The sequence below is a fragment of the Myotis myotis genome, unplaced genomic scaffold (assembly GCF_014108235.1).
Source record: "Myotis myotis isolate mMyoMyo1 unplaced genomic scaffold, mMyoMyo1.p scaffold_m19_p_4, whole genome shotgun sequence".
In the NCBI taxonomy this organism is placed as follows: Eukaryota; Metazoa; Chordata; class Mammalia; order Chiroptera; family Vespertilionidae; genus Myotis; species Myotis myotis.
The window spans coordinates 82,806,229-82,830,862 of NW_023416346.1; the positions used below are offsets into that span (position 1 = coordinate 82,806,229).

General features: G+C 41.9%; 1 protein-coding gene and 1 pseudogene across 1 annotated transcript in view; one reads left to right on the forward strand and one right to left on the reverse strand.

The window, feature by feature from the left end:
- TEX11 (testis expressed 11) overlaps window positions 1–24,634 on the forward strand; it is a 467,244-nt gene that overhangs the window by 295,684 nt on the left and 146,926 nt on the right. Inside the window, exons 17-18 of the mRNA XM_036304176.1 lie at window positions 11,121–11,245; window positions 18,187–18,272. Coding sequence (XP_036160069.1) covers window positions 11,121–11,245; window positions 18,187–18,272 — 211 coding nt within the window. The remainder of the gene's footprint in view (window positions 1–11,120; window positions 11,246–18,186; window positions 18,273–24,634) is intronic.
- LOC118654248 lies at window positions 7,067–7,449 on the reverse strand (annotated as a pseudogene).

Consider the following 24,634-nt stretch of genomic DNA (forward strand, 5'->3'; position numbering starts at 1 on the left):
GGATTCTCTGTTCCTCCTGAGCTTGTGTGACTTTTTCCTTCATCAGGTTAGGGAAGTTTTCTGCCATTTTTTCCTCAAATAGATGCTCTATCTCTGCTCATTTTCTTCACCTTCTGGCAATCTTATGATGTGAATATTGTCGTATTTCATGTTGTTCCACAGCTCCCTTAAGCTGTCCTTCTGTTTTTTCATTGTGTTTTTTTTTCTTTTTGTTTATCTGATTGAGTTATTTTTTTCTACCTTGTCTTCTAATTCAGCGGTCACCAATCTGTCAGACCTTACAGACCACCAGTGGTCCATGGCCTGCCAGTTGGTGACCACTGCTCCAAAGGTTTCCTTAAACCAGCAGTTGCTTTCCGACCTCACGGACCACCAGTGCTTGGCAGACCACCGGTTGGCGATCACTGTTCTAATTCACTGATCTGATCCTCATCTCCCCCTAATCTGCTGTGTATTCCTTCCAATGTGTTCTTTACTAGTGCTATGTCATTCTTCATTTCCTACTCATCATTTTTCATAGTTTCTTTTTTTATACTTTAAATTCTTTATGTTTTAAAGTATTACATATGTAAATATTGTCAGTCACTGTTGGGTTTCTCCCATTGCCTCTCCCCGACCACCCCCATGACCCACCACATGCCCTCACCCCACCCCCATCTGTGTCCATTGGCTATGTTCATATGCATACATACAAGTGCTTCAGTTGATCTCTTACCCCCCTAAACTCTCACTTCCCCCATAGATTGGACAGTCTATTCAATGCTTCTATGACTCTGGTTCTATTTTTGTTCATCAGTTTATGTTGTATATTATATTCCACAAATGAATGAGCTCATGTAATATTTATCTAACTCTGACTGGCTTATTTCTCTTAGCATAATGCTCTCCAGATCGATCCATTGCTGTTGAAAATGGTAAGAATATTGTCTTTTTTACAGAAGCATAGCATTCCATTGTGTAGATGTACCAGTTTTTAATCCACTCATCTGCTGATGGGCACTTAGGCTGTTTACAAATCTTAGCTATTGTAAATTGTGTTGCTATGAACATAGGGCTGCATATATCCTTTCTGATTGGTGTTTCTGTTTTCTTGGGATATATTTCTAGAAGTGGGATTACTGGGTCAAATGAGAGTACCATTTTTAATATTTTGAGGAAATGCCATACTGTTTTCCACAGTGGCTGCACCGGTCTGCATTCCCACCAGCAGTGCACAAGGGTTCCTTTTTCTCCGCATCCTCATCAGCACTTTTTGTTTGTTGATTTGTTGATAATAGCCATTCTGACAGGTGTGAGATGGTACCTCATTGTTGTTTTGATATGCATCTCTCAGATGATTAGTGACTTTGAGCACGTTTTCATATGACTCTTGGCCTTCTGTATGTCTTCTTTCAAGAAAATGTCTATTTAGGTCCTTTGCCCATTTTTTTATTGGATTGTTTATCTTCTTTTTGTTAAGTTGTATGAGTTCCCTATAAATTTTGGAGATTAAACCCTTATTGGAGATAGCATTGGCAAATATGTTTTCCAATATAGGGGGTTTTCTTGTTGTTTTGTTGATGGTTTATTTAATGTGTAGAAGCTTTTTATTTTGATGTGGTCCCATCTGTTTATTTTCTCCTTAGTTTTTATTGCCCTAGGAGCTGTATTGGTAACGATATTGCTATGACAAATGTCTGCTATTTTGCTGCTTATGGCTTCTTCTAGGATTTTTATGGCTTCCTGTCTGATGATTAAGTCCTTTATCCATTTTGTGTTTATTTTTGTGTATGATATAAGTTGGTGTCCTAATTTCATTTTTTTGCATGTATCTGTCCAATTTTCCCAGCACCATTTATTGAAGAGACCTTCTTGACGCTATTGTATGCTCTTGCCTCCTTTGTAAATATTAATTGAGCATAATGGCTTGGGTCGATCTCTGAGTTCTCTGTTCAGTTCCATTGGTCTATATGTCTGTTCTTGTGCCAATACCAGGCAGTTTTGAGAACAGTGGTTCTGTAGTATAGATTGATATCTGGTATTGTGATCCCTCCAACTTTGTTCTTCATTCTCAAGATTGCTGCAGCTATTTGGGGTCTTTTTTAATTCCAGATGAATTTTTGGAGAGTTTCTTCTAGGTCTTTGAAGTATGCTGTTGGTATTTTAATGGGTATTACATTGAATCTATAGATTGCTTTTGGTAGTATGGCCATTTTAATGATGTTGATTCTAACCATCTGTGAGCACAGTATATTCTTCCATTTGCTTATGTCTTCCTCTATATCTTTTTTTAAGGTCCTGTAATTTTCTGAGTACAGGTCCTTTATTTCCTTGGTCAAATTTATTCCTAGGCATCTTAATTTTTTTGTTGTTGCAGTGGTAAATGGGATTTTTTTTCATTTATCTTTCTGTAAGTTCATTATTGGTGAATAAAAAAGCCATAGACTTATGAGTGTTAACTTTGTATCCTGCTATATTGCCGAATTCATTTGTTAGTTCTGGTAGTTATCAGCAATCCACAGCTTTCGGCTCCCTCTCTTGAGACTGGGTGCCTTTAGAAAGGACCAAGATGTACACCAAGGTCTGCTTTTCCTAGCCCCAGATCCAGAAGGAGATCATGCAAAGACTCAAAGCATTCTAGAATCTGATTGTTATTTTCCATCTTAGTTTGCTTCAGGCTATAGACCATAGCAAAGTGTAGACTTTACATGGTGGGTGAGAGGTTTTCCAACAAGGTGTGGCAATTGCTACCCTCCTGTATGGTAAATGTCTGCCTGTGAAAGATGTCTTCTGCAGTATGTGGGAATGACTCAGCACAAGAAACCGAGGTGTCTGCCTTCCAAGCTATAACGCTGGAGCCCCCAATGCTGGATTCTCTTCACTCAGTTCTAGTCTACTCTGCCCTCTCTCTGCTGGAGCCCAACATAAGTGGCTATACACGAAATTTTGTGCATTGGCCCTTTACGAGGGTGCCTGCATTTCCAGCCTTCTCTCACTGGTAGACAACAATTCCACTGCTTTTCACAGCTAGATGGTATGTGGGTACCTTTTCCAGTTCTGGTGCTCTTGGCTGGGGAGCCCAACTTAGGGTTTAGACCCCAGAGTTCTTAGTGGAAACCCCCCACAGCTGAGATATCCCTCTGGAACTTTAGCTGCTTCCTGTGGGAGCCCTGCCAGCCCCCTCACACTTCTGAACTTCCTACCAGTCCCAAGCAGTCTCTACTTTCAGTCCTTGGTTATCAGGGTTCTCTCCAGCTAGTCTTCAGTTGACTATTCAGGATGTTTTTTCTGTATTTTAGTTATAATTCTAGTTTGGTCCTGGGAGAGTGTCAGTGTAGCTTCCACTATATCTGCTGCCATTTTGGAACTTCTCCTTTGATATTGAATTTGGTCATATAGTTTTTCTGCATCTACTGAAATGATCAATTTTTTTAAAAGTTTGTTAAGGTGATCAGTTACATTGATTTTTCAACTGTTAAACTAATACTGCATTTCTGTGATAAGCTCCTCTTATTCATGATATATTCTCCTTTTTACATACTATTATATTTAATATGCTGTTTGTTTAAAAATATTTTTACATGTGTCTATAACTGATATTGGTCTGTATTTCTTTTTTCCTGTAATGTTTTTGGTTTTGCCATCTGGGTAATACTGACTTCATAAAATGAGCTCAGAAATACACCCTCCTTTTAACTTTCTAGAAGAGCTGCTGTTGCTCAGTGGTATTAATTTACTTTTTAAATGTTTGGTAGAGTTCACCAGTGAAGCCATTTGGGCCTGGATTTTTCTTTATAGGGAGGTTTTTAATTATAAACTCAATTTCTTTAATAGTTATAGGGCCATTCCCCTTATTTATTATTTCCTGATTGAGTTTTAGTAGATTGTTTCTTTCAAGAAATTTGTCAGCCCACCAGTAGGTCACGGTTCAATTCCTGGTCAGGGCACATACCCAGGTTGTGGGTTTAATTCCCAGTGTGGGGCATGCAGGAGGCAGGCAATCAATGATTCTCTATCATCATTAATGTTTCTGTCTCTCTCACTCTCTTCCTCTCTGAAATCGATAAAAATATTTTAAAAAAGAAATTTGTCAGTTTCATCTAAGTTGAAATTATTGGCCTGAAGTTAATCATTATTTCTCCCATATTAGCTTTTTTAAATCTGTAAAAGCTATATTGATATCACCTTTCTCATTCCTAATATTTGTAGTTCGTGTCTTCTGTCATTTTCTTCTTGTCAGAGTGACTGGAAGTTGGTCAGTTTTATTGAGCTCATAAACCAGTTTTTGGTGTTATTAATTTTTCTCTATTTTTTTATGTTTTCTATTTCATTTATGTTCTGATTTTTGTAATTTCTATTATTCTGCTTATTTTGAGTTTCATTTGATTTTCTATTTCCAGTTTCCAAGGGTGAAAGCTAAGGTCATTGATTTAAGACCTTTATTCTTATCCAATATAAATAGTTAATGCTATAAATCATCTTCTAAGTAATGCTTTTTAGTGATGATTCATAAATTTTGATATGGTGTGTTTTCATTTTAATTCAGTTCAAAATACTTTCTAATATGAGTTTTGATTCCTTTGGATTATTTAGAAATGTTCTACTTATTTTCCAAATATTTGCTGATTTCTAGATAACTTTCTTTTATTAATTTTTTTAACTTTGAGATGTAATTTATATCCCATAAAGTATATAATTCAGAGGATTTTTTTTCTGGTGTTTTTTAAATTTTCTTACTGAATCCATTAAAAAACACACACACACAATTCAGAAGATTTTAGTATATTCACAGAGGTGTGTAAACATCACCATGTAACTGATTCTGGAACATTTCATCATCCTTAAAAGAAAATAAGTTCCCATTATCAGTTATCTCCTCCCCACCATTTCCCCTTCCCATAGTCACTGGTAATCACTAATCTAACTTTTTGCCTGTTTGAATTTTCACATATATAGATTCATACATGAGATCTTTTGTCTTGATTCTTTCACTTAGCATGTTTTCAAGGTTCATCATGTTGTAGCATGTATCAGTACTTCATTCCTTCTTATGGTTAAATAATATTCTGTATGAATATACATTTTATCTATCAGGTGATGACTTTGTACATTTTAGCTATCTATATATATAACCCTATCTAATAAAAGAGAAACATGGTAATTGGCGTACGACCGCTACCCTTCCCATTGGCTAATCAGGGTGATATGCAAATTAACTGCCAGCCAAGATGGTGGCCGGCAGCCAGGCAGCTTGAAACTAACATGAGGCTTGCTTGCTTCAGTGACGGAGGACTGCAACGTTCCTCACCTGCCTTGTCGGCCTCTGAGCTTGCAGTTTCAGAAACATTGTAACAAATATAGAAGCTAAACAAAATGCCAGAAACCAGCTTTCAGCCGGCTGGGATCTCAGAGCTGGAGTTGATACAGAGTTTCGAGTATAGAACCTAAACAAAACAAATACCTGCTTTCAGCAGCTGAAGCCTCAGAGCTGGAGCCAGGCAAAATCTGGCCCAGAATAAAAAAAAAGAAAAAAAAAGAAAAAAAGGAGCAGTTGGGAGCTTCAGTCCCAGCCTGAAAACAGCCCTCAGCCCCTCACCCAGGCACCCCAGTGGGGACCCCCACCCTGAAGGGTGTGTGACCAGCTGCAAACAGCCATCATCCCCTCACCCAGGCTGGCCAGGCACCCCAGTGGGGACCCCCACCCTTATCCAGGACACCCTTCAGGGAAAACCAGCCAGCCCCTACCCATGCACAAGGCCTCTATCCTATATAGTAAAAAGGTAATATGCCTCTCAGTACCGGGATCAGCGGAGCCATGAGGCCTCCCGGCACCGGGATCAGTGTGACAGGGGGCAGCGCCCAAACCCCCCGATCACCCTGCAGCTCTGTGTGTGACAGGGGGCGGGGCCACAACCTCCCTATCGGCCCTCCTCTGTTTGTGACAGGGGAAGGCACCCAACCCCCTGATCGGCCCTGCTCTGTGCCTGATAGGGGGGAGCTCCCCAACCCCCTGATCGCCCTGTGGCTCTGTGTGTGACAGGGGGCAGTGCCCCAACTCCCCTATCAGCCCTACTCTGTGAGTGACATGGGGGAGCTCCTCAACCCCCTGATGGGCCCTGCTCTGTGCATGACAGGGGGGAGCTCCCCAACCCCCTGATCGACCCTGCTCTGTGTGTGACAGGGGGGAGCTCCCCAACCCCCTGATCAGCCCTGCTCTGTGCATGACAGAGGGCAGCGCCCCAACCCCCTGATTGGCCCTGCTCTGTGTGTGACAGGGGGTGGTGCTGCAACCTCCCCATCGACCCTGCCTTGAGTGGGACAGGGGGCGGTGCCCCAACCCCCCAATCGGCCCTACCCTGAGCGTGACTGAGGGTGGCATCGCAACCTCCCAATCCGCCCTGCTCTGTGCATGACAGGGGGCGGCACCCCAACTCCCCAATCGGCCTTGCTCTGATCCCGACCAGCGGCTGCACCTAGGGATTAGGCCTGCCCTCTGCCACCCGGGAGCAGGCCTAAGCCAGCAGGTCGTTATCTCCCGAGGGGTCCCAGACTGCGAGAGGGCACAGGCCGGGCTGAGGGACCTCCCCCTCCCCCCCAAGTGCACAAATTTTTGTGCACCGGGCCTCTAGTCTATATATATAAAAGGCTAATATGCAAAGTGCCCCCCTGGGAGTTGGACCGGGAGTTCGATCACTCGCTATGACGTGCTTTGACCACCAGGGGGTGGCGCAGAACAAAGGAAGGCCCCAGCCAGCAGCTGGAAGTCTCTGATCGGCCCTGATCACTGGCTAGGCCTAGGGACCCTACTCGTGCATGAATTTTGTGCACTGGGCCTGTAATTATGAATAATGCTATGACTATACTTTAAAAAGTTTCCCAGTTGTTTCTAATATGCAGCAGAGTTGAGAATCAGATGTAAAGCTGATGATGCACCCTGGATTTACACACCAAGACTGTACAGTATTTCACACCACTTCTTTTGGGACAGCATGACTCAAGAGTGGGCATGCCCTCCAGCCTCATGAGCTTTTTAAAAAATGGTACCCAATCACAGTGTAACTCAATCAGTAGGCTCCCCTTGAGTGATTCATGAAATGATACTACTTGCTATAAAACTATCAGGTACACATACCATGAACAAGGCAAAAGATGTCATAAATCATTCTTTCATGAGCTCCCATGTGCCACCATATTCTATCTGTAGGTAGTTGCTGAAGTAGAGGTACAGGACTCCTGCAATGATCAGGCAGAACCTTCTATTCCCAAGAAATCTTGCAATGGTAACACTCCCCAAATGACACCTAGAACCACAGCAATAATCTGTCAGAACCCGTAGATCACATCTAAAAATTCATCCTTGTTCTCCCAGGCTGCATCACTTCGCAGCACCTTGCTCCACACAGAGACTTTGAGGGCCCTGTTGTCCAGCTGAGGCTGAGGCAGCTCCTCCTTCCACCTCCTGCCACTCATTCTATCTCTTCCCCCCTCCCCCCACTGGGCCTGGGGCATGCTGGCCAAGCCAAAAGGAGTCGGGGTCTGGGATCACAGGTCACAGCGTTCTGGGCAGGAGTGGAAGCTCTGCAGTCTGGCTCAGGGGCACGCCACAGCTGCCCACACTTGGCCAAGCAGTTGGCTCAGCTCGCTCTCCTTTTATTTTTAATTTCATTTCATTGTAGTCAAAAAGTATAACTTTGTATGACTTGAATCCTCTTAACAATATTGAGGTTTGTCATATGGCCCAAAATATTGTCCTTCTCAGTAAAGATTTCATGTGCACTTGAGAAGAATATATATTTTGCTGGTGTGGGGTTGTGTGTTCTATAGATGTCAGTCAGGTCAAGTTGATTAATAGTGTTGAATGTACTGTGTTTTTTCTGATTTTCTATTTGTTCTATTAATTATTGAAGGATAATTTTGAAATCTTTGACTATAATTATGGATTTATTATTTTCTCTTTGCAATTTGATTGGTTTTTGCTTCTTGTATTTTGAAATTTTGTTATTGGGTACATAAATATTTAGAATTGTTATGTTATAATGAATTTATTTGTTTATCATCATGAAATATCCTTCTATCACTGATAATATTCTTTGCTCTGAAATCTATTTTATCTGATATTAATATAACCCTCCAGCTTTCTTTTGATTATCCTATTCTTTTTCTTTTAACTAATTTCTACTTACATAAAAACCCTGGGTGGTGTTCATCATGACCAGAACCACCGCGACCAAGTGGAAGGAAGTCAGTACTGCAGGGGTTGTCTTGGCCTCAGCTGCGCCCTCCCTCGAGCTGTTTCCCGGAGCTGTTTCCTGTAAGGACGGGGTTTGAGGCAGGAACCTGCCCTGGGAGCGTGGAGGCATTATCTTTATAAAGTTTGCTGCGCCGGCACAGCCAAGGGTGAACCTGAGTGGGGGCGGCTGAAAGGCTTAGAAAAGACAGACAGGAGAATGACAGCCGGGTCTCGGTGGGACACTGCTTCTCTGAGAGACAGCAACCACGCCCACAGCTATGCCTTTATTTTATAGCAGATGCTACAAGGCAAAGTAAGGGTGTGACCAAGATGTTTACAACATTCTCCTGGGTTTCAAGCCTACTCAACTACAGGCACCTGAATTCTATCAAGCCTACATCACTTAGGCACATGGGGCCACGTGTTTGGACCATAGGTTCAAGCTTACAACTACAGCTGTTGGCTATAATTGTGCTGGGAGGGCCCTGCCCTCCAAGCTTGGACTTGCACGTGGCAATGAGAGGACTGTGCCCTCTCATCAGTCCAAGGCTTGAACCTGTCCAAAACACTGTAACGGCTCCCCACAATAAAGTTTTGATTCTGTTTCTTTGTTACGAATGTTGTGGCTCCACCCCATAACAGAGAAACAATTTCTGAAGGATGAGGCCCAAGAATCAGGATTTTAAAAAGATTCCCAGGTGATTCTAATGTGCAGCCAAGGTTGAGAACCACTGCTTAGATAATATTAAAAATATATCTAAACGTGCAATTCTTTGTCCAAAAAATGAGCATGTTCAAAAATTAAATGAAGAAAATTTGGATATACTCGATGGAGATTTTCACACATATTTGAGTGATGATTCCATTGATTCCACAGATGATGCTGAAAAGGAAAATTTTCCCATCAAATTTCTTAATAGTATTACTCCTTTGGGAATGCTGTGTCATAAATTAAAATTGAAAGTGGGTGTAATCATCATGCTATTGAGAAATCTCAATAGTAAATGGGGTCTTTGTAATGGTACCAGATTTATTATCAAAAGATTGTGACCTAACATTATCGAAGCTGAAGTATTAATAGGATCTGCAGAGGGAGAGGTTGTTCTGATTCCAAGAATTAATTTGTCCCCATATGACACTGGCCTCCCATTTAAATTGATTTGACAACGGTTTCCCGTGATGCCAGCATCTGTGATGACTATTAATAAATCACAAGGACAAACTCTAGACAGAGTAGGCATAGTCCTACTTGAACCCGTTTTTGCACATGGTCAGTTATATGTTGCTTTCTCTCGAGTTTGAAGAGCATATGATGTTACAGTTAAAGTTCTAAGTACTTCATCAAAAGGGAAATTAGTGAAGCACTCTGAAAGTGTTTTCACTCTTAATGTGGTGTACAGGGAGATATTAGAATAAGTTTAATCACTTTATCAGTCATTGTTTGCATCACTGTTGTTTTTATATCATGTTTTTGTTGTTTTCATATCATGTTTTTGTTGTTTTCATCTCATGTTTTTGTTGTTTTTATATCATGCCTCTGTTGTTATATCCTTTTGTTACTGCTTATTTATTAATAAACTTATATATTATTTTCATATACATTTTACTAATTTCCTTTCATCTCTCACACTTCTATTATAGAGAAAGGGCAAATAGCAATATTAAAATATCTCCGCTAATTAATTCCCTTTTAAAAAATATATATATTTTATTGATTTTTTTTTACAGAGAGGAAGGGAGAGAGATAGAGAGTTAGAAACATCGATGAGAGAGAAACATCGATCAGCTGCCTCCTGCACACTCCCCACTGGGGATGTGCCTGCAACCAAGGTACATGCCCTTGACCGGAATCGAACCTGGGACCCTTGAGTCTGCATGCAATGCTCTATCCAGTGAGCCAAACCAGTTAGGGCAATTAATTACCTTTTAATGTGCACGAATTTTGTGCACCGGGCTACTAGTTGTCTTCATATTTAAAGTGTATTTCTTCTAGGTAGCATATAGTTGAAAGTTGCTTTCTGTAATCCTATTTATCTCTGCCTCTTAATTGGGTCATCTAGTCCATTATATTTAACATGATTATTGATATGGTTAGGTTTAAATCTTGTGATATGTCTCATTTCTTCTTTGATGCCATTTTGTTTTTCTGCTTTCTTTTGGATTAATTGAATTTTATGATTATATTTATCTTATTTTGGCTTATTAGCTGTAACTCTTTTTCTGTTACTTTAATTGTTACTTAAGGTCTTTACGACATATATTTAACTTATTATAATCTACCTTTAAGACATAATGGAATATAATACTATCATTCATTTATTTTACTTCATTCTGTATTATATTTCATTTAATGGATTTACCAAAATGTATTTAGCCTATCCATTATTGATGGAATTTAGGTTGCTTCCATATTTCACTCTTGTAAATATTGCTGGATGAACATTTGTTTTTGTTTTAAATATATTTTTATTGATTTTTAGAGAGAGGGGAAAGGAGAGGTATAGAGAGATAGAAACATTGATGAGAGAGGAAGTCATTGATTGGCTGCTTTCTTCATGGCCCCAACTGGGGATCAAGCCCACAGCCCAGGCATATGTCCTGACTGGGAATTGAACTGGCAACTCTTGGTTCCTGGGTCAACACTCAACTGTTGAGCCACACCAGCTGGACTGGATGAACATTTTTGTACGTTTTTGTTTACTTTTGCATAGGATATATTCACAGAAGTGAATTGCTCAGTTAGGCATTTTTCTGACAGTTTAGCAATTTAGATGGCTGAAAATTAGCTAATATTTTAAAAATATTAGTGCTCATAAAATGAGTTCCAAAATCACTGTGATATGATTAACCGTTGGTAGCTATTATCTTTGATAAGAGTATCTCATGTTTTGAATTGTTTCCTTGTTTTCAGCTCTGAAAGCAATTACCACTTTGGAAAATTTATTAACAACTGAAGCATTAGAAGGGAATGACCCACTTGCAGATACAAGTTCACCTGTCAAGATTTTCAGTCTAGCTGCCCAGTTTGCTCTAGAGGTAACTCTTATGTATACATTTATGAAATGTTTGCCTCTTTTTCATTTTGTGAGATAATTAATGGAATCATCATTAGGTAGGCACAGGAGAGGCCTTCCCTTACTTCCTTTACTATTTTACCTCATATTTTCTCACCAAGCTTGGTTACAGCATTTTTTTATTTCTCTTCATTTCTTTCTAATATGAAGTAAATGAAACAAGGTGAGGTAACAGATTTGTGCTTAAAACTACAGAAAAAAACAAATATAATAAAATGTTAATTTTTTAAAAAAACACCAGATTTAAAATGCTATGCCATGCAAACAAATGCAGTAGTTATCTATTTAAAAACTTGTCTTTCTCATCAATTTGAAAAAAAGCACACAAAACAGTTTAAATCCCTGTAGATCCTTTAATTTCTTAACCACAAAACAATTTTATTTTAGAAGTAATAAAAATTTTCACCCCTGTTTTTTACTTGCAAAATCTGGTCTTAGTATAATGCATAGGATTAGGAAAAGCATCGTAGCAACTATGGAACTCTTAGACTTGGTGATACACTAGATTTGATTACTGGCTCTACAACTTAAGTACTTAACTTCTTTGATTCTTAATGTCATTGTTTGTGAAGTAAAGGTAATACCTACCAACAGAATTGTGGAAATTGACCGAGAAAGTATCTGAAAATGTGATTTGAAGCTTAATCTACAAGTATGGTGTTTCTGTTCTTATTAATATATATATACAACCTGGCCACAGCAGCTAACTCTTCTACTTTATCTCATATTACTCCCCTATGTCATCATCATACGTCTGATGGTGGAGCAAATGAGAAGGAATATTAAGACCAAAAAAATGAAGCCAGCAACTACACTGAGTGGCCAGATTATTATCACCACCTGACTTTTGTAGGCAAATTAGCTATAACTTCTTGCTGAAGTTGCTAGAGGGCCAGACCATTATAAATAAGGAAGCAGGTTGTTTACCACAACAGTAGAAGTGATTTTTTTCTGAAGATATGGGTAAACAACACGATTTAACAGCCTTTGAACGTGGGATATATTTGAACGTGAGTGGCCAGATTATTATGACCACCCTATCAGTACTTTGTTGGGCCACCTTTTGCCTTCAATACTGCCGTGATTCTTCTTGGCATTGACTCCACGAGATGTTGAAAGGTGATGTGAGTAATCTGACACCATGCCTGATGAATAGCACTGTCCAGTTCTGTGAGATTTGATGGTTGTGGAACCAGTTGCCTGATGGCTCTTTTAACTTCGTCCCACAAATGCTCAATTGGATTGAGATCTGGTGATTGTGGGGGCCACCTAAGCAAGGTAAAGTCTCTCCCTCATGTTCTTGAAAGCACTCCTGAACAACACGAGCACCGTGGCATGGCGCATTTTCTTGTTGGAAGAAGCCATCTCCATTGGGATACTCCATCAACATGATAGGATAAACTTGATCAGCAACAATACTTAGGTATGTTGTGCTATTCAGGTGTTGTTCCACACGAATTAAAGGACCTAAATCATGCCAGGAAAACATGACCCAAACCATAACACTGCTCCCACCAGCTTGAAGGGTTATACTCATGCATGTGGGGTGCATGCTTTCATGCTGTTTCCGCCAAATTCTCACTCTGCCATCTGCATGATGCAACTGGAAACATGATTCATCGGACCACATGACTTTTTTCCAATGCTCAACTGTCCAATCCTTGTGTTCATGTGTGAATTGGAGATGTTTTATCTTGGTAACTGCAGACAGCAAAGGTGTTCAAACAGGCCTTTGGCTTCCATATCCCATACGATGCAGTGTATGGCTAATTTGCCTACAAACGTCAGGTGGTCATAATAATCTGGCCACTCATAATAATATATATCCCACGTTCAAAAGCTGTTAAATCGCGTTGTTTACCCATATCTTCAGAAAAAATCACTTCTACTATTGTGGTAAACAACCTGCTTCCCTATTTATAATGGTCTGGCCCTCTAGCAACTTCAGCACAAAATTATAGCTAATTTGCGTACAAACATCAGGTGGTCATAATAATCTGGCCACTCAGTGTATATAGAATGTAACAGAATTTATTATAGGGTAATTTACCCCTGGGAAAATTTGGTTGGATTGGAACAGATAACCCAGCAATTCTCTGCAGGTTATTCTCCACCACGAGACCCCTGTTACAATACTTTTTTATAGCATAACTTGTGTACTAATGATTGATAGGACAAAAAATACAGTAGCATCAGGGGCCAGTAGCACAAGGCCTGATGGCCTTATGATAGATGATTGTTTATAATTGATACTATTACCAGCTTGTCATCTCAATTGATGCCATTCTGGCTGTTCCAACAAAAATATTTATGGCTATTTTTAAGCATTATAAATAATCATGAATTAGAAGGCTTTCATATGCTTGCTAAGGACAATGAGGTTGGTCAAAGGTCACAGCATGAAACTTAAAAGTGAAATGAAATCTGGGACACAGAGATGGGGTTGGTTTTGTTCACATCTACATCTATACATCATAGTAATATAAGCCACCATAAGTCACGAGATCTAAAATAGTGGAGACGTAAGCCCATCATCACTCCAACCAAGCATAATGTCTCTCAAACAGGCCAATCGCATTCCTTTTTATGTATCTTGTTTATACCATCCCATCCTTCAAAAAATGTTCTTGCTTATTTAGATGCTGCCCTTTTCAAAGCCCAACCTAAGGTTTCCCTCCACTGTAGAGACTTCCCAGATTAATTCCAGTCTACACTGTTCTCTTCCTATTCTGAATTTTAGTGATTTGTAACATATATGCTAGCTATTTGGTCTTTATTATACACTAGAGGCCTGGTGCTTGAAATTCGTGCATGGGGGGGTGTCCCCTCAGCCCAGCCTGCACCCTCTCCAATCCGGGACTGTTCGGACATCCCTCTCATAATCCAGGACCACTGGCTCCTAACTGCTCACCTGCCTGCCTGCCTGATTGCCCCTAACGGCCTCTGCCTGATTGCCCCTAACTGCCCCCCTGCCGGCCTGGTCACCCCCAACTGCCACCCCTGCTGGCCTGGTTGCCCCTAACTGCCCCCCCTGCTGGCCTGGTCACCCCTCACTGCCCCCCTCTGCCAGCCTGGTCACTCTTCACTGTCCTCCCACCCCCGCCAGCCTGGTTGCCCCAAGCATCCTGCTGTTCAGTCGTTTGGTTTCCCTTCACTGCCCTACCTGCTGGCCTGGTTTTCCCATGCAGCCTGCTGTTTGGTTGCCCCTCACTGCCCCCCTCACCCCCACCCTGCCGGCCTGATTGCCCCACACAGCCTGTTTGGTCATTGTGTGAGGGCATCCCGGCCAATTTGCATATTAGTATAGATTTTTGCCTTATATTGCTAATGCATACTTCTCTATCCAAATTAACTTGTGAGATCCTTGAGGACCATATTTTTAGCACCTAACCCAATATCTTGCCCAAAGTAGTTACTAAATACAGTTTGAGTGATATGTGTCTTGATATTAATAAATAGGGTAATAGAACTCTTGGAGGAGGAAAAATATTTGGCAGATACAGATATAGGATATATTTGTGTAAGATGGTGAGGAGGAGGAAGTGAGAAAAATTTGGTAGTGGGGAAGCCAAAGGCAAATATCTTTTTAAAAGAAGGTTTATAAATTTACATTTGATATGGAAAGCAGAAGAATTATGAAACTATACTTCAGAAAAAGAAAATGGTTTTAATGAGGAGAAAAAATCAGAGAAAAACAAACTGAAAGTAGTTTGAATTAGAGGATGCATGACCAAACCCCCAAAATTGAATATATAGTTACAAAAGAACATGTGTAGAATCCAGTTTTCACTTACTACAATTGCTTTATAAATGTCATTTGAAGTGCTAGTGAGAATATAAAGGGTGTCCCAAAATTCATGCAAGAAGTAATTTTGAGAGAAAACACAGGTTTATAATTAAAAATTGTAAATCAATAAAAATTTACGATTTTTAATTATATACCTGTGGTTTTTTTTTTATCAAAATTACTTCTTGCGTGAATTTTGGGACACCCTTTATCACTCATTCAGCAAATATTTATTGAGTACCTACTACGTGCCAGGTACTGTTCTAGTCTCTTGGGATAACTAAGTAAATGAAACAGTGATATGCCTTCTTGGAGTTTATATTTAGGCAGGAGGAGAGAGGATAATAAACAATAAGTAATAAACAAGCAAATTTGTATAACACATTAGAACTTAATAGATAATATGGAAAACTAGAACAGAATAAAAAAGATCAGGAGTGTGATTGGGCTGGATTGATTTATTTTGAATAGGGTAATGCAGATAGGTCACATTGAGAAGATGGCATTTGTGCAAAGACTTGAAATTGGTGACTTAGCCTTATAAATATACAGGATGGGCAGTGAAGGCAAAGAGTATTCTAGGCAGAGGTAAAAGCCAATACAAATACCCTAAGGTAGGTACCAGGAACAGCAAGGAAGGCAGTAAGGTTAGAGTGAAATGGGATTAGTAAGAGTTGAAGTCAGAAAGGTAATGGAGAATCTGGACTATGTAGATCCTTATACCCCAGTGAAAGGACTTTGACTTTTACTCTGAATGAAATGGGGAACCATTTGTTAACAGCAGTGACATGATTTGACTCTCATTTAATGAAATGCTCTGACTGTTGTATTGAGACTAGACCATAAGAGGACCAAGGAGACCTGTTAGGAAGTTTTTATAGTACAGTAATCCAGGAAAATGATGATAGTGACTCACATAAGGAAGATAACAATGGAAATAAATGATAAATGGTTGGATTCTAGATTTATTTTTAATGTAAACCCAACAGTATTTGGTGATAGATTAGATGAAGGCTATAAGAAAAAGGGACTGGATCATCAAATGGAGTTGCCATCAACTAAACTAGGAAAGGCTGCAAATAGAGCAGGTTTTGGGGGAAATCAGGAGTTCAGTTTTGGACATGATTCATTTGAGATGTCTATTAGACCATCCAAATAGAGATATTAATAGCCAGTTGGATATATGACTAGAGTTTTGGAAAGAGGTCTGGGCTGGAGTAAAAGTTTAATGAGAGTCATTAATATATAAATGATATATATGTTTGAGTCTGGAGTTCTCAAACATTAATGGTTTTGGGGAGAAAAGAGGAACTAGCAAAAGAGAAAACAAGGATAATGTGTAGTGTCCTGGAAGCCAAATGTGTTTCAAAGAGGAAAGAGTGATCAACTATGTTAAAACTGCTGATAGGTCAAATACAACGAGGGTTGAAAATTGACCATTGAAGTGTACAATATGGAGGTCACTGGTGAGCTGGAAAAGAACAATTTTGATAAAGTGGTAGGGCAAAAGCCTGATTGGAGTAGGCTTGAGAGAATCGAAGGAAAGGAATTGGATGCAATAAGTATAGACAACTCTTTAGAGGAGTTTGCTGTGAAGGGAAGGAAATAAATTAGGCCTATGGAGATCAGGATGAGAGAAGTATGATCAAGAGGCTTGTTTGTTTGAGATGGGATGAATGAAAATGTTTATATCCTAACTGGAATGACCCAGTAAGAGAACAAAAAGTTGACAATGTGAGAGAAAAGGGAGAATTATTAGAGAAATGTCCTTAAACCAGCAAGAGGTGATTGGCACAATTGTATAAGTTTAGAGGTTGGCTTTAGGAAGAAACATGGATAATTCATCTATGATAGCAGTTGAGAAGACAGAGTATATGGTGTGGTTCCTGGGGTGTGAGTAGATGTGGTAGTGGGAATCATGGAAGTTCTTTTCCTGACTGCTTCAGTTTTCTCAGTGAAGTAGGAAAAAGATCATCACCTGAGAATGAGAATAGGAAAAGAGGAGTTGCAGGTAAAGAGAAGAGAATACGGTGTAAACTAATCATCCAGAAAAGCAAGAAAATGAATGACAAAGGCAGTGTGGTTTGGTTGCCCAGTCGTATTAAGGATCATTTGATGAAGTTTTTAAGTAAAGCAAATAGTTGTATGGGTTTTTATCCAGCCACTTTCTGCTGCATGGATGCAGGTACAATAGTCAGTAGAAAGTTGTATTTAACAAGGCTTGTCATTTTTCCAGAAGAATACAGTGAAGCCAAAGAGGGGCAGGAAAACAAGGAATGATTATAATTAATTATCATGGAATTTAAACTAGGTACAGAGGAGGACATTAAGGGGATGAGGGGCCATGAAAAATTAGTAGCATCAATAGATTGAAGGTCTTAGTGCAGTTGAAGGACTGCTGGAGTAATAAAGAGAGTGAGTTAGAAAGGTAGGAGATGGTCCAAAAGTATAATACATGGAACAGAACAGGATACAAAACTAAGATGAGGGAATGAGGGAGGAACCTAAAGAAGCACTCACTCCTAGGATCATGCAAGTGCAGAGTTGGTCCTTACATGACGCTGAAAGTGAGTGCCTCCTTAAATTTTACACCCTGAGAGCCTCATTTATACCACCTGGCTCACCCTAGTCCCATCCTTGACTGAGAATATGAAAAAGTTGTAAATAATGGACTGAATTTCAGAGAATATAGTGGAAGGATTGAAGGAATTAGGGAGAAATGAAAAAAAGAAGGCAAAATAAGGTATTTACAAAGCCTTATGGAGATCAGGATACTAAAAAAGGGCATGACCTGAGAGTTTGGGGTTCTTTGGTTACTGTTAAAAAAAAAAAACAACAGGAATAAAGAGCATAATAAGATTAATCCTAATGGATTCAAGGTTGGCAATGTTATTAGTGTTGCTGGATAAGGAGGTGTGGATTTCTCAGGTCAATATGAACCTGTTCTGTTTTCATCAATGAGTTGTATCTTCATTCTACCATCTTGCAAAGTAGCTCTTTTGAGAGTACAACATGAACAAGTTTAAATTTTTTTCTTGTCCTTAATGGATAGGTATATAGATAACATTTTGTAAATATTACTTTGAGATGTAATTTAACATATTTATCCTTTTTAGAATGGACAACAAATTGTGGGAGAAAAAGCTTTAGAATATTTAGCTCAATATTCAGAAGACCCAGAACAAATCTTTACAGCTTTAAAGTAAGTAATCCATATCCTATGGTTCAGAAAGGATTTCCTCTGTTAATCTTACTCTTGGTCTATAAACTTTGCTGAAATAGTGCTGATTGGGTCAGGCTGTGTCAGTGCCTACTATACAGCTGTTTTGTACTTAAAATTGTTTCCAGCTTTATCTATATATATAAAAGCCTAAGCGACTGAATGACTGAACAACCGAATGACCAGTCGACCGGTCGCTATGATGCGCACTGACCACCAGGGGGTAGATGCTCAATGCAGGAGCTGCTCCCTGGTGGTCAGTGTGCTCCCACAGCCAACTTCCCATGGCCAGCCAACCTCCCATGGTCTCTCCCTCCTGCTGTCCGGTCCCAATTGGCCCCAATCGGGACTGGACAAGACTGCCCCCATTGCCGGGCAGGCCAAGGGACCCCACCCATGCTTGAATTCGTGCACTGGGCCTTTAGTTGAGATATAATTGACAAATAACAATGTGTAAGTTTAAGGTATGCAACCTTATGATTTGATACATGTTTATATTGTGAAATGGTTAGCACAATAAGGTTAGTTAACACATCCATCCCCTCAGAAAACTGCAATTTTTTTGTGTGCGTGGTGAGAACATTTAAGATTTACTCTCTTGGCAACTTTCAAATATATCATACATTATTGTTAACTATAGTCACTGTGCTGTACATTAGTTCCCTAGAACTTATTCATCCTATAAGTGGAAGTTTGTAGCCTTTGACCAACATCTCCCCATTTCCCTCCTCAGCCCCTGGCAACCACCATTATACTCAGTTTTTATTTATTTGGTGCTTTTTTTTCACATCCCTCATGTAAGTGTGATAATACAGTATTTGTCTTTCTCTGCCTGACTAATTTTACTTAGCATAATGTCCATTCATATTGTTTAAAAAGTCAGGATTTTTTTTCTTTAATATGGCTGAATGATTGTCCATTGTGAAATGTGTGCCCAGAGGGGTGTGCATACCATTTTTCTTTATTCATTCATGCAGACACTTAGATTGTTTTCATATCTTGACTATTGTGAAGAATGCTGTAGTGAACATGGGAGTGCAGATATTTCTTTGAGGTAGCGATTTTCTTTCCTTTGGGTATATACCCAGAAGTGGGTTTTCTGGATCACATGTTAGTTATATTTTTTTATTTTTGAGGAACCTCTTTAACTGTTTTTCCATAGTGGCTTTACCAATTTATAATCCCACTAACAGTATACAAGGGTTCCCTGTTCTCCACATCCCCACAAACACGTTATCTATTGTCTTTTTTATGATAGCCAGTGTAATAGGCTTGAGGTGATATCTTTTTGTGGTTTTGATTTGCATTTCTCTGATTATTAGTGATGTTGAGCATCTTTTCATGTAACTATTGGTCATCTGTATGTCTTCTTTGAAAAAATATTCAGGTCCTTTGCCCACTTTCAAAAGAGATTGGTTGGGTTTTTTGTTTGTTTTGGTATTGAGTCAAATGAGTTTCTTATATATTTTGAATTTTAACTCCTTATCAGATATACTAGAGGACTGGTGCATGAAATTTGTGCATTTGGGGGGGGGGTCGCTCAGCACAGGCTGCACCCTCTCCAATCTGGGACCCCTCTGGGAATGTCCAACTGCCGGTTTAGGGCAGTCAGACATCCCTCTCACAATCTGGGACTGCTGGCTACCAACCGCTCGCCTGCCTGCCTGCCTGCCTGCCTGATTGCCCCTAACACTTCTGTTTGCCAGCCTGTTCACCCCCTAACCACTCCCCTGCCAGCCTGAATGACACCTGACTGCTCCCCTGCCAGCCTGGTCGCCTCCAACTGCCCTCCCCTGCCAGCCTGGTTGCCCCTAAGTGCCCTCCCCTGCCGGCCTGGTCGCCCCCAACTGCCCTCCCCTGCCGGCCTGGTCACCTCTAACTGCCCTTCCTTGCTGGCCTGGTTGCCCCTAACTGCTATCCCCTGCAAGCCTGGTGCCCCCAACTGCCCTACCTCCCCTGCTGGCCTGGTTGCCCCCAACTGCCCTCCCCTGCTGGCCCAGTCGCCCCCAACTGCCCTCCCCTGCCAGCCCAATGGCCCCCAACTGCCCACACCTGCCAGCCCGGTCGCCCCAACTGCCCTCCCCTGCCAGCCATTTTCTGGTGGCCATCTTGTGACCACATGGGGGTGGCAAACTTGTGTGAAAGCATGATGGTCAATTTGCATATTACCTCTTTATTACATACTAGAGGCCCAGTGCACAAAAATTTGTGCACTCGGGGGGGGGGGCGGCCCTCAGCCCGGCCTGTGCCCTCTCGCAGTCCGGGAACCCTCAGGAGATAATGACCTGCTGGCTTAGGCCCGCTCCCGGGTGGCAGAGGGCAGGCCCAATTCCTTGGTGCAGCCCCTGGTCGGGCTAAGAGCAGGGCCGATTGGGGAGTTGGGGCGCCGCCCCTGTCATGCACAGAGCAGGGCGGATTGGGAGGTTGCGATGCCACCCCCAGTCACTCTCAGGGTAGGGCCGATTGGGGGGTTGGGGTGCTGCCCCCTGTCACAGTCAAGGCAGGGTCGATGGGGAGGTTGCGGCTCCACCCCCTGTCACGCACAGAGCAGGGCCCATCAGGGGGTTGGGGAGCTCCCCCCTGTCACTCACAGAGTAGGGCCGATAGGGGAGTTGGGGCACCAACCCCTGTCACACACAGAGCAGGGCGGATCGGGGTTGGGGCGCCGGCCTCTATCACCCACAGAGCAGGGCTGATCAGGGGGTTGAGGAGCTCCCCCCATCACACACAGAGTAGGGCCAATAGGGGAGTAGGGGAACCGCCGCCTGTCACACACAGAGCAGGGCAGATCAGGGGGTTGGGGCGCCACACCCTGCCACACTCAGGGCAGGGCCAATGGGGAGTTTATGGCTCTACCCCATCACACACAGAGGAGGGCCCGGGGGGGGGGGTTGGGGCATTGCCCTCAATCACCCACAGAGCAGGGCCGATCAGCGAGTTGGGGCGCCGCCACTGTCACACTCAGGGCAGGGCCGATGGGGAAGTTATGGCTCTACCCCGTCACACACAGAGCAGGGCCCGTGGGGGGGGGGGGGGTTGGGGCACTGCACCATGTCACACACAGAGCCGCAGGGTGATCAGGAGGTTTGGGTGCTGCCCTCTGTCACACTGATCCTGGTGCCGGGAGGCCTCGCGGCTCCGCTGATCCCAGTGCTGGGAGGCATATTACCCTTTTACTATATAGGATAGAGGCCTGGTGCATGGGTGGGGGCCGGCTGGTTTGCCCTAAAGGGTGTCCTGGATCAGGGTGTGGGTCCCGCTTGGGTGCCTGGTCAGCCTTGGTGAGGGGCTGAGGGCTGTTTTCAGGCTGGCGGGTGACTGCAGCTCCCAACTGCTCCTTTCTTTTTTTTTTATTCTGGGCCAGGTTTATCTCTGAGGCTTGTCTCCAGCTCTGAGGCCTCTGCTGCTGAAAGCAGGTATCTGGTTTGTTTGGGTTCTACAATCGAAACACTGTTTCAACTCCAGCTCTGAGATCCCGGCTGGCTGAAAGCAGGTTTCTGGGGTTTTGTTTAGCTTCTATATTTGTAACAATGTTTCAAACTGCATGCTCATAGGCCGGCAGTGGCAGGCGGGGAACAGTAGCTTGCTCCGTCACTGAAGCAAGCAAGCCTCCTGTTCGCTTCAAGCTGCCTGGCTGCCCACCGCCATCTTGGCTGGCAGTTAATTTGCATATCGCCCTGATTAACCAATGGGAAAGGTAGTGGAGGTATGGCTAATTACCATGTTTCTCTTTTATTAGATAGGATGGTTTGAAAATATTTTTTCCATTCTGTAGGTTGCCTTTTCATTTTGTTATTTTTTAAATATTTTCATTGATTTCATAGAGGAAATGAGAGGGAGAGAGTTAGAAACATCAATGATGAGAGAGAATCATTGACTGGCTGCCTCCTGCACACACTCCACTGGGGAAAGAGCCCACAACCCAGGCATGTGCCCTGACCGGGAATCAAACCCTGACCTCCTTGTTCATAGGTTGATGCTCAACCACTGAGCAACACTGGTGAAGCTTTTCATTTTGTTGATAGTTTTTTTTTCTCCTTTTTTGCTGTACAGAAGCTTTTTAGTTTGAAGAAGTCCCACTTATTTATTTTTGCTTTTGTTGTTTATGCTTTGGGTGTCATATTTAAAAATCATTGTCAAGGAACTCTTTCCCTGTGTTTTCTTCTAAGAGTTTTATGGTTTCAGGTCTTATATTTAAGTCTTTAATTCATTTCAAGTTAATTTTTTATAAGTAATGCAAGATATGGGGTTCAGTTTCATGCTTTTGCATATGAATACCCAGTTTTCCCAACATCATTTACTGAAAAACCTCTTTTCTCTATTTTGTATTCTTTGCTCCCTTGGCCAGTATTACTTGATTGTATATACATGGGCTTATTTCTGGGCTCCCTATTTTATTACCTTGTTATATGACTATTTTTATGCCAGTACCATACTGTTTTGATTACTATAGCTTCATAGTATAATTTGAAGTCAGGATGTGTGAGCCCTTTAGCTTTGCTCTTTCTCAAGATTGCTTTGGCTATTCAGGATCTTTTGTGGTTCCATAAAAATTTTAGGATTTGTTTTCTATTTCTGTATAAAGTGCCATTGGATATATGATAGGGATGTTAAAGTAAAAAAAAAAAAAAAAAAGATATCAGTTGAACCTGATTTTCCCCCTTCTCTCTTTTTATGATGAAAAAATGGTTTATCAAAAGGGAACTTTTACATCCAATAGTGAGGCAGAGGAAATTGAGGTTAGGTCATGGTAACTCCTAATGATGTGACTGAGAATATGTCAGTGGGAAAAATCTGAAACCAAAAGGGTTCTATAGTGGTTCTCCTGTTGGACAACTCTGCCTGAGGCCACACTTCCAAAAGGAAAAGGAATCACAGAAATAAAAGTATCAGAAGGACTCTTGAGATACCTATATGCCTTGAGGCAGATAAATATCTGAAATCATTCAGGATAGATGGTATTTTTTTAAAAAAATTAGGGTTTGAAACTTTATAAATTGACCTTATTTTGTTGGTTTGTCATTATACTACCAGATCCCTTCAAAGAATAGTCATTCTAATTTATGTGGAACCCAATGGCCAGTTTCAGGTTCCTTAATAGGAAGAAAAATATAAAGACTTGTATACCATACTTAATGTTCTAGAAGATGATTTGGGGTAATTCTATAAACTGTGGAAGTATTTAAGAATTTTTCATAAGCATCACTTTTCAAATTTTTTATTTAAATTACTCTTCCAAAATTACAAATTGGTATGTTTTCATTACAACCATTAAAACAATACAAAGATCCTATCTAATAAAAGAGAAACATAGTAATTAGCGTACGTCCGCTACCCTTCCCATTGGCTAATCAGCGAGATATGCAAATTAACTGCCAGCCAGGCAGCTTGAAACTAACATGAGGCTTGCTTGCTTCAGTGACGGAGGACTCCAACGTTCCCCGCCTGCCTTGCCGGCCTCTGAGCTTGCAGTTTGAAACATTGTTAACAAATATAGAAGCTAAACAAAACCCCAGAAACCTGCTTTCAGCCCGCCTGGATCTCAGAGCTGGAGCTGATACACTGTTTCGATTGTAGAACCCAAACAAACCAGATACCTGCTTTCAGCAGCAGAGGCCTCAGAGCTGGAGCCAGAGCTAAAGGTGGCCCAGAATAAAAAAAGAAAAAAAAAGAAAAAAAGGAGCAGTTGGGAGCTTCAGTCACCCACCAGCCTGAAAACAGACCTCAGACCCTCACCCAGACTGGCCAGGCACCCCAGTGGAGACCCCCACCCTGAAGGGTGTGTGACCAGCTGCAAACAGCCATCATCCCCTCACCCAGGCTGGCCAGGCACCCAAGTGGGGACCCCCACCCTGATCCAGGTCACCCTTCAGGGAAAACCAGCCGGCCCCCACCTGTGCACCAGGCCTCTATCCTATATAGTAAAAGGGTAATATGCCTCCCAGCACCAGGATCATCGGAGCTGAGAGGCCTCCTGGCACCGGGATCAGTGTGACAGGGGGCAGCACCCAAACCCCCTGATCGTTCTGCGGCTCTTTGTGTGACAGGGGTCGGGGCCACAACCTCTCTATCCTCCCTGCTCTGTTTGTGACAGGGGAAGGCGCCCCAACCCCCTGATCAGCCCTGCTCTGTGCCTGATAGGGGGGAGCTCCCCAACCCCCTGATCACCCTGCGGCTCTGTGTGTGACAGGGTGCAGTGCTCCAACACCCCCCCCCCACAGGCCCTCCTCTGTGTGTGACGGGGTAGAGCCATAACCTCCCCATCGGTCCTGCCCTGAGTGTGACAGTGGCGGCGCCCCAACCCCCTGATCGGCCCTGCTCTGTGGGTGATAGAGGGAGGTGCC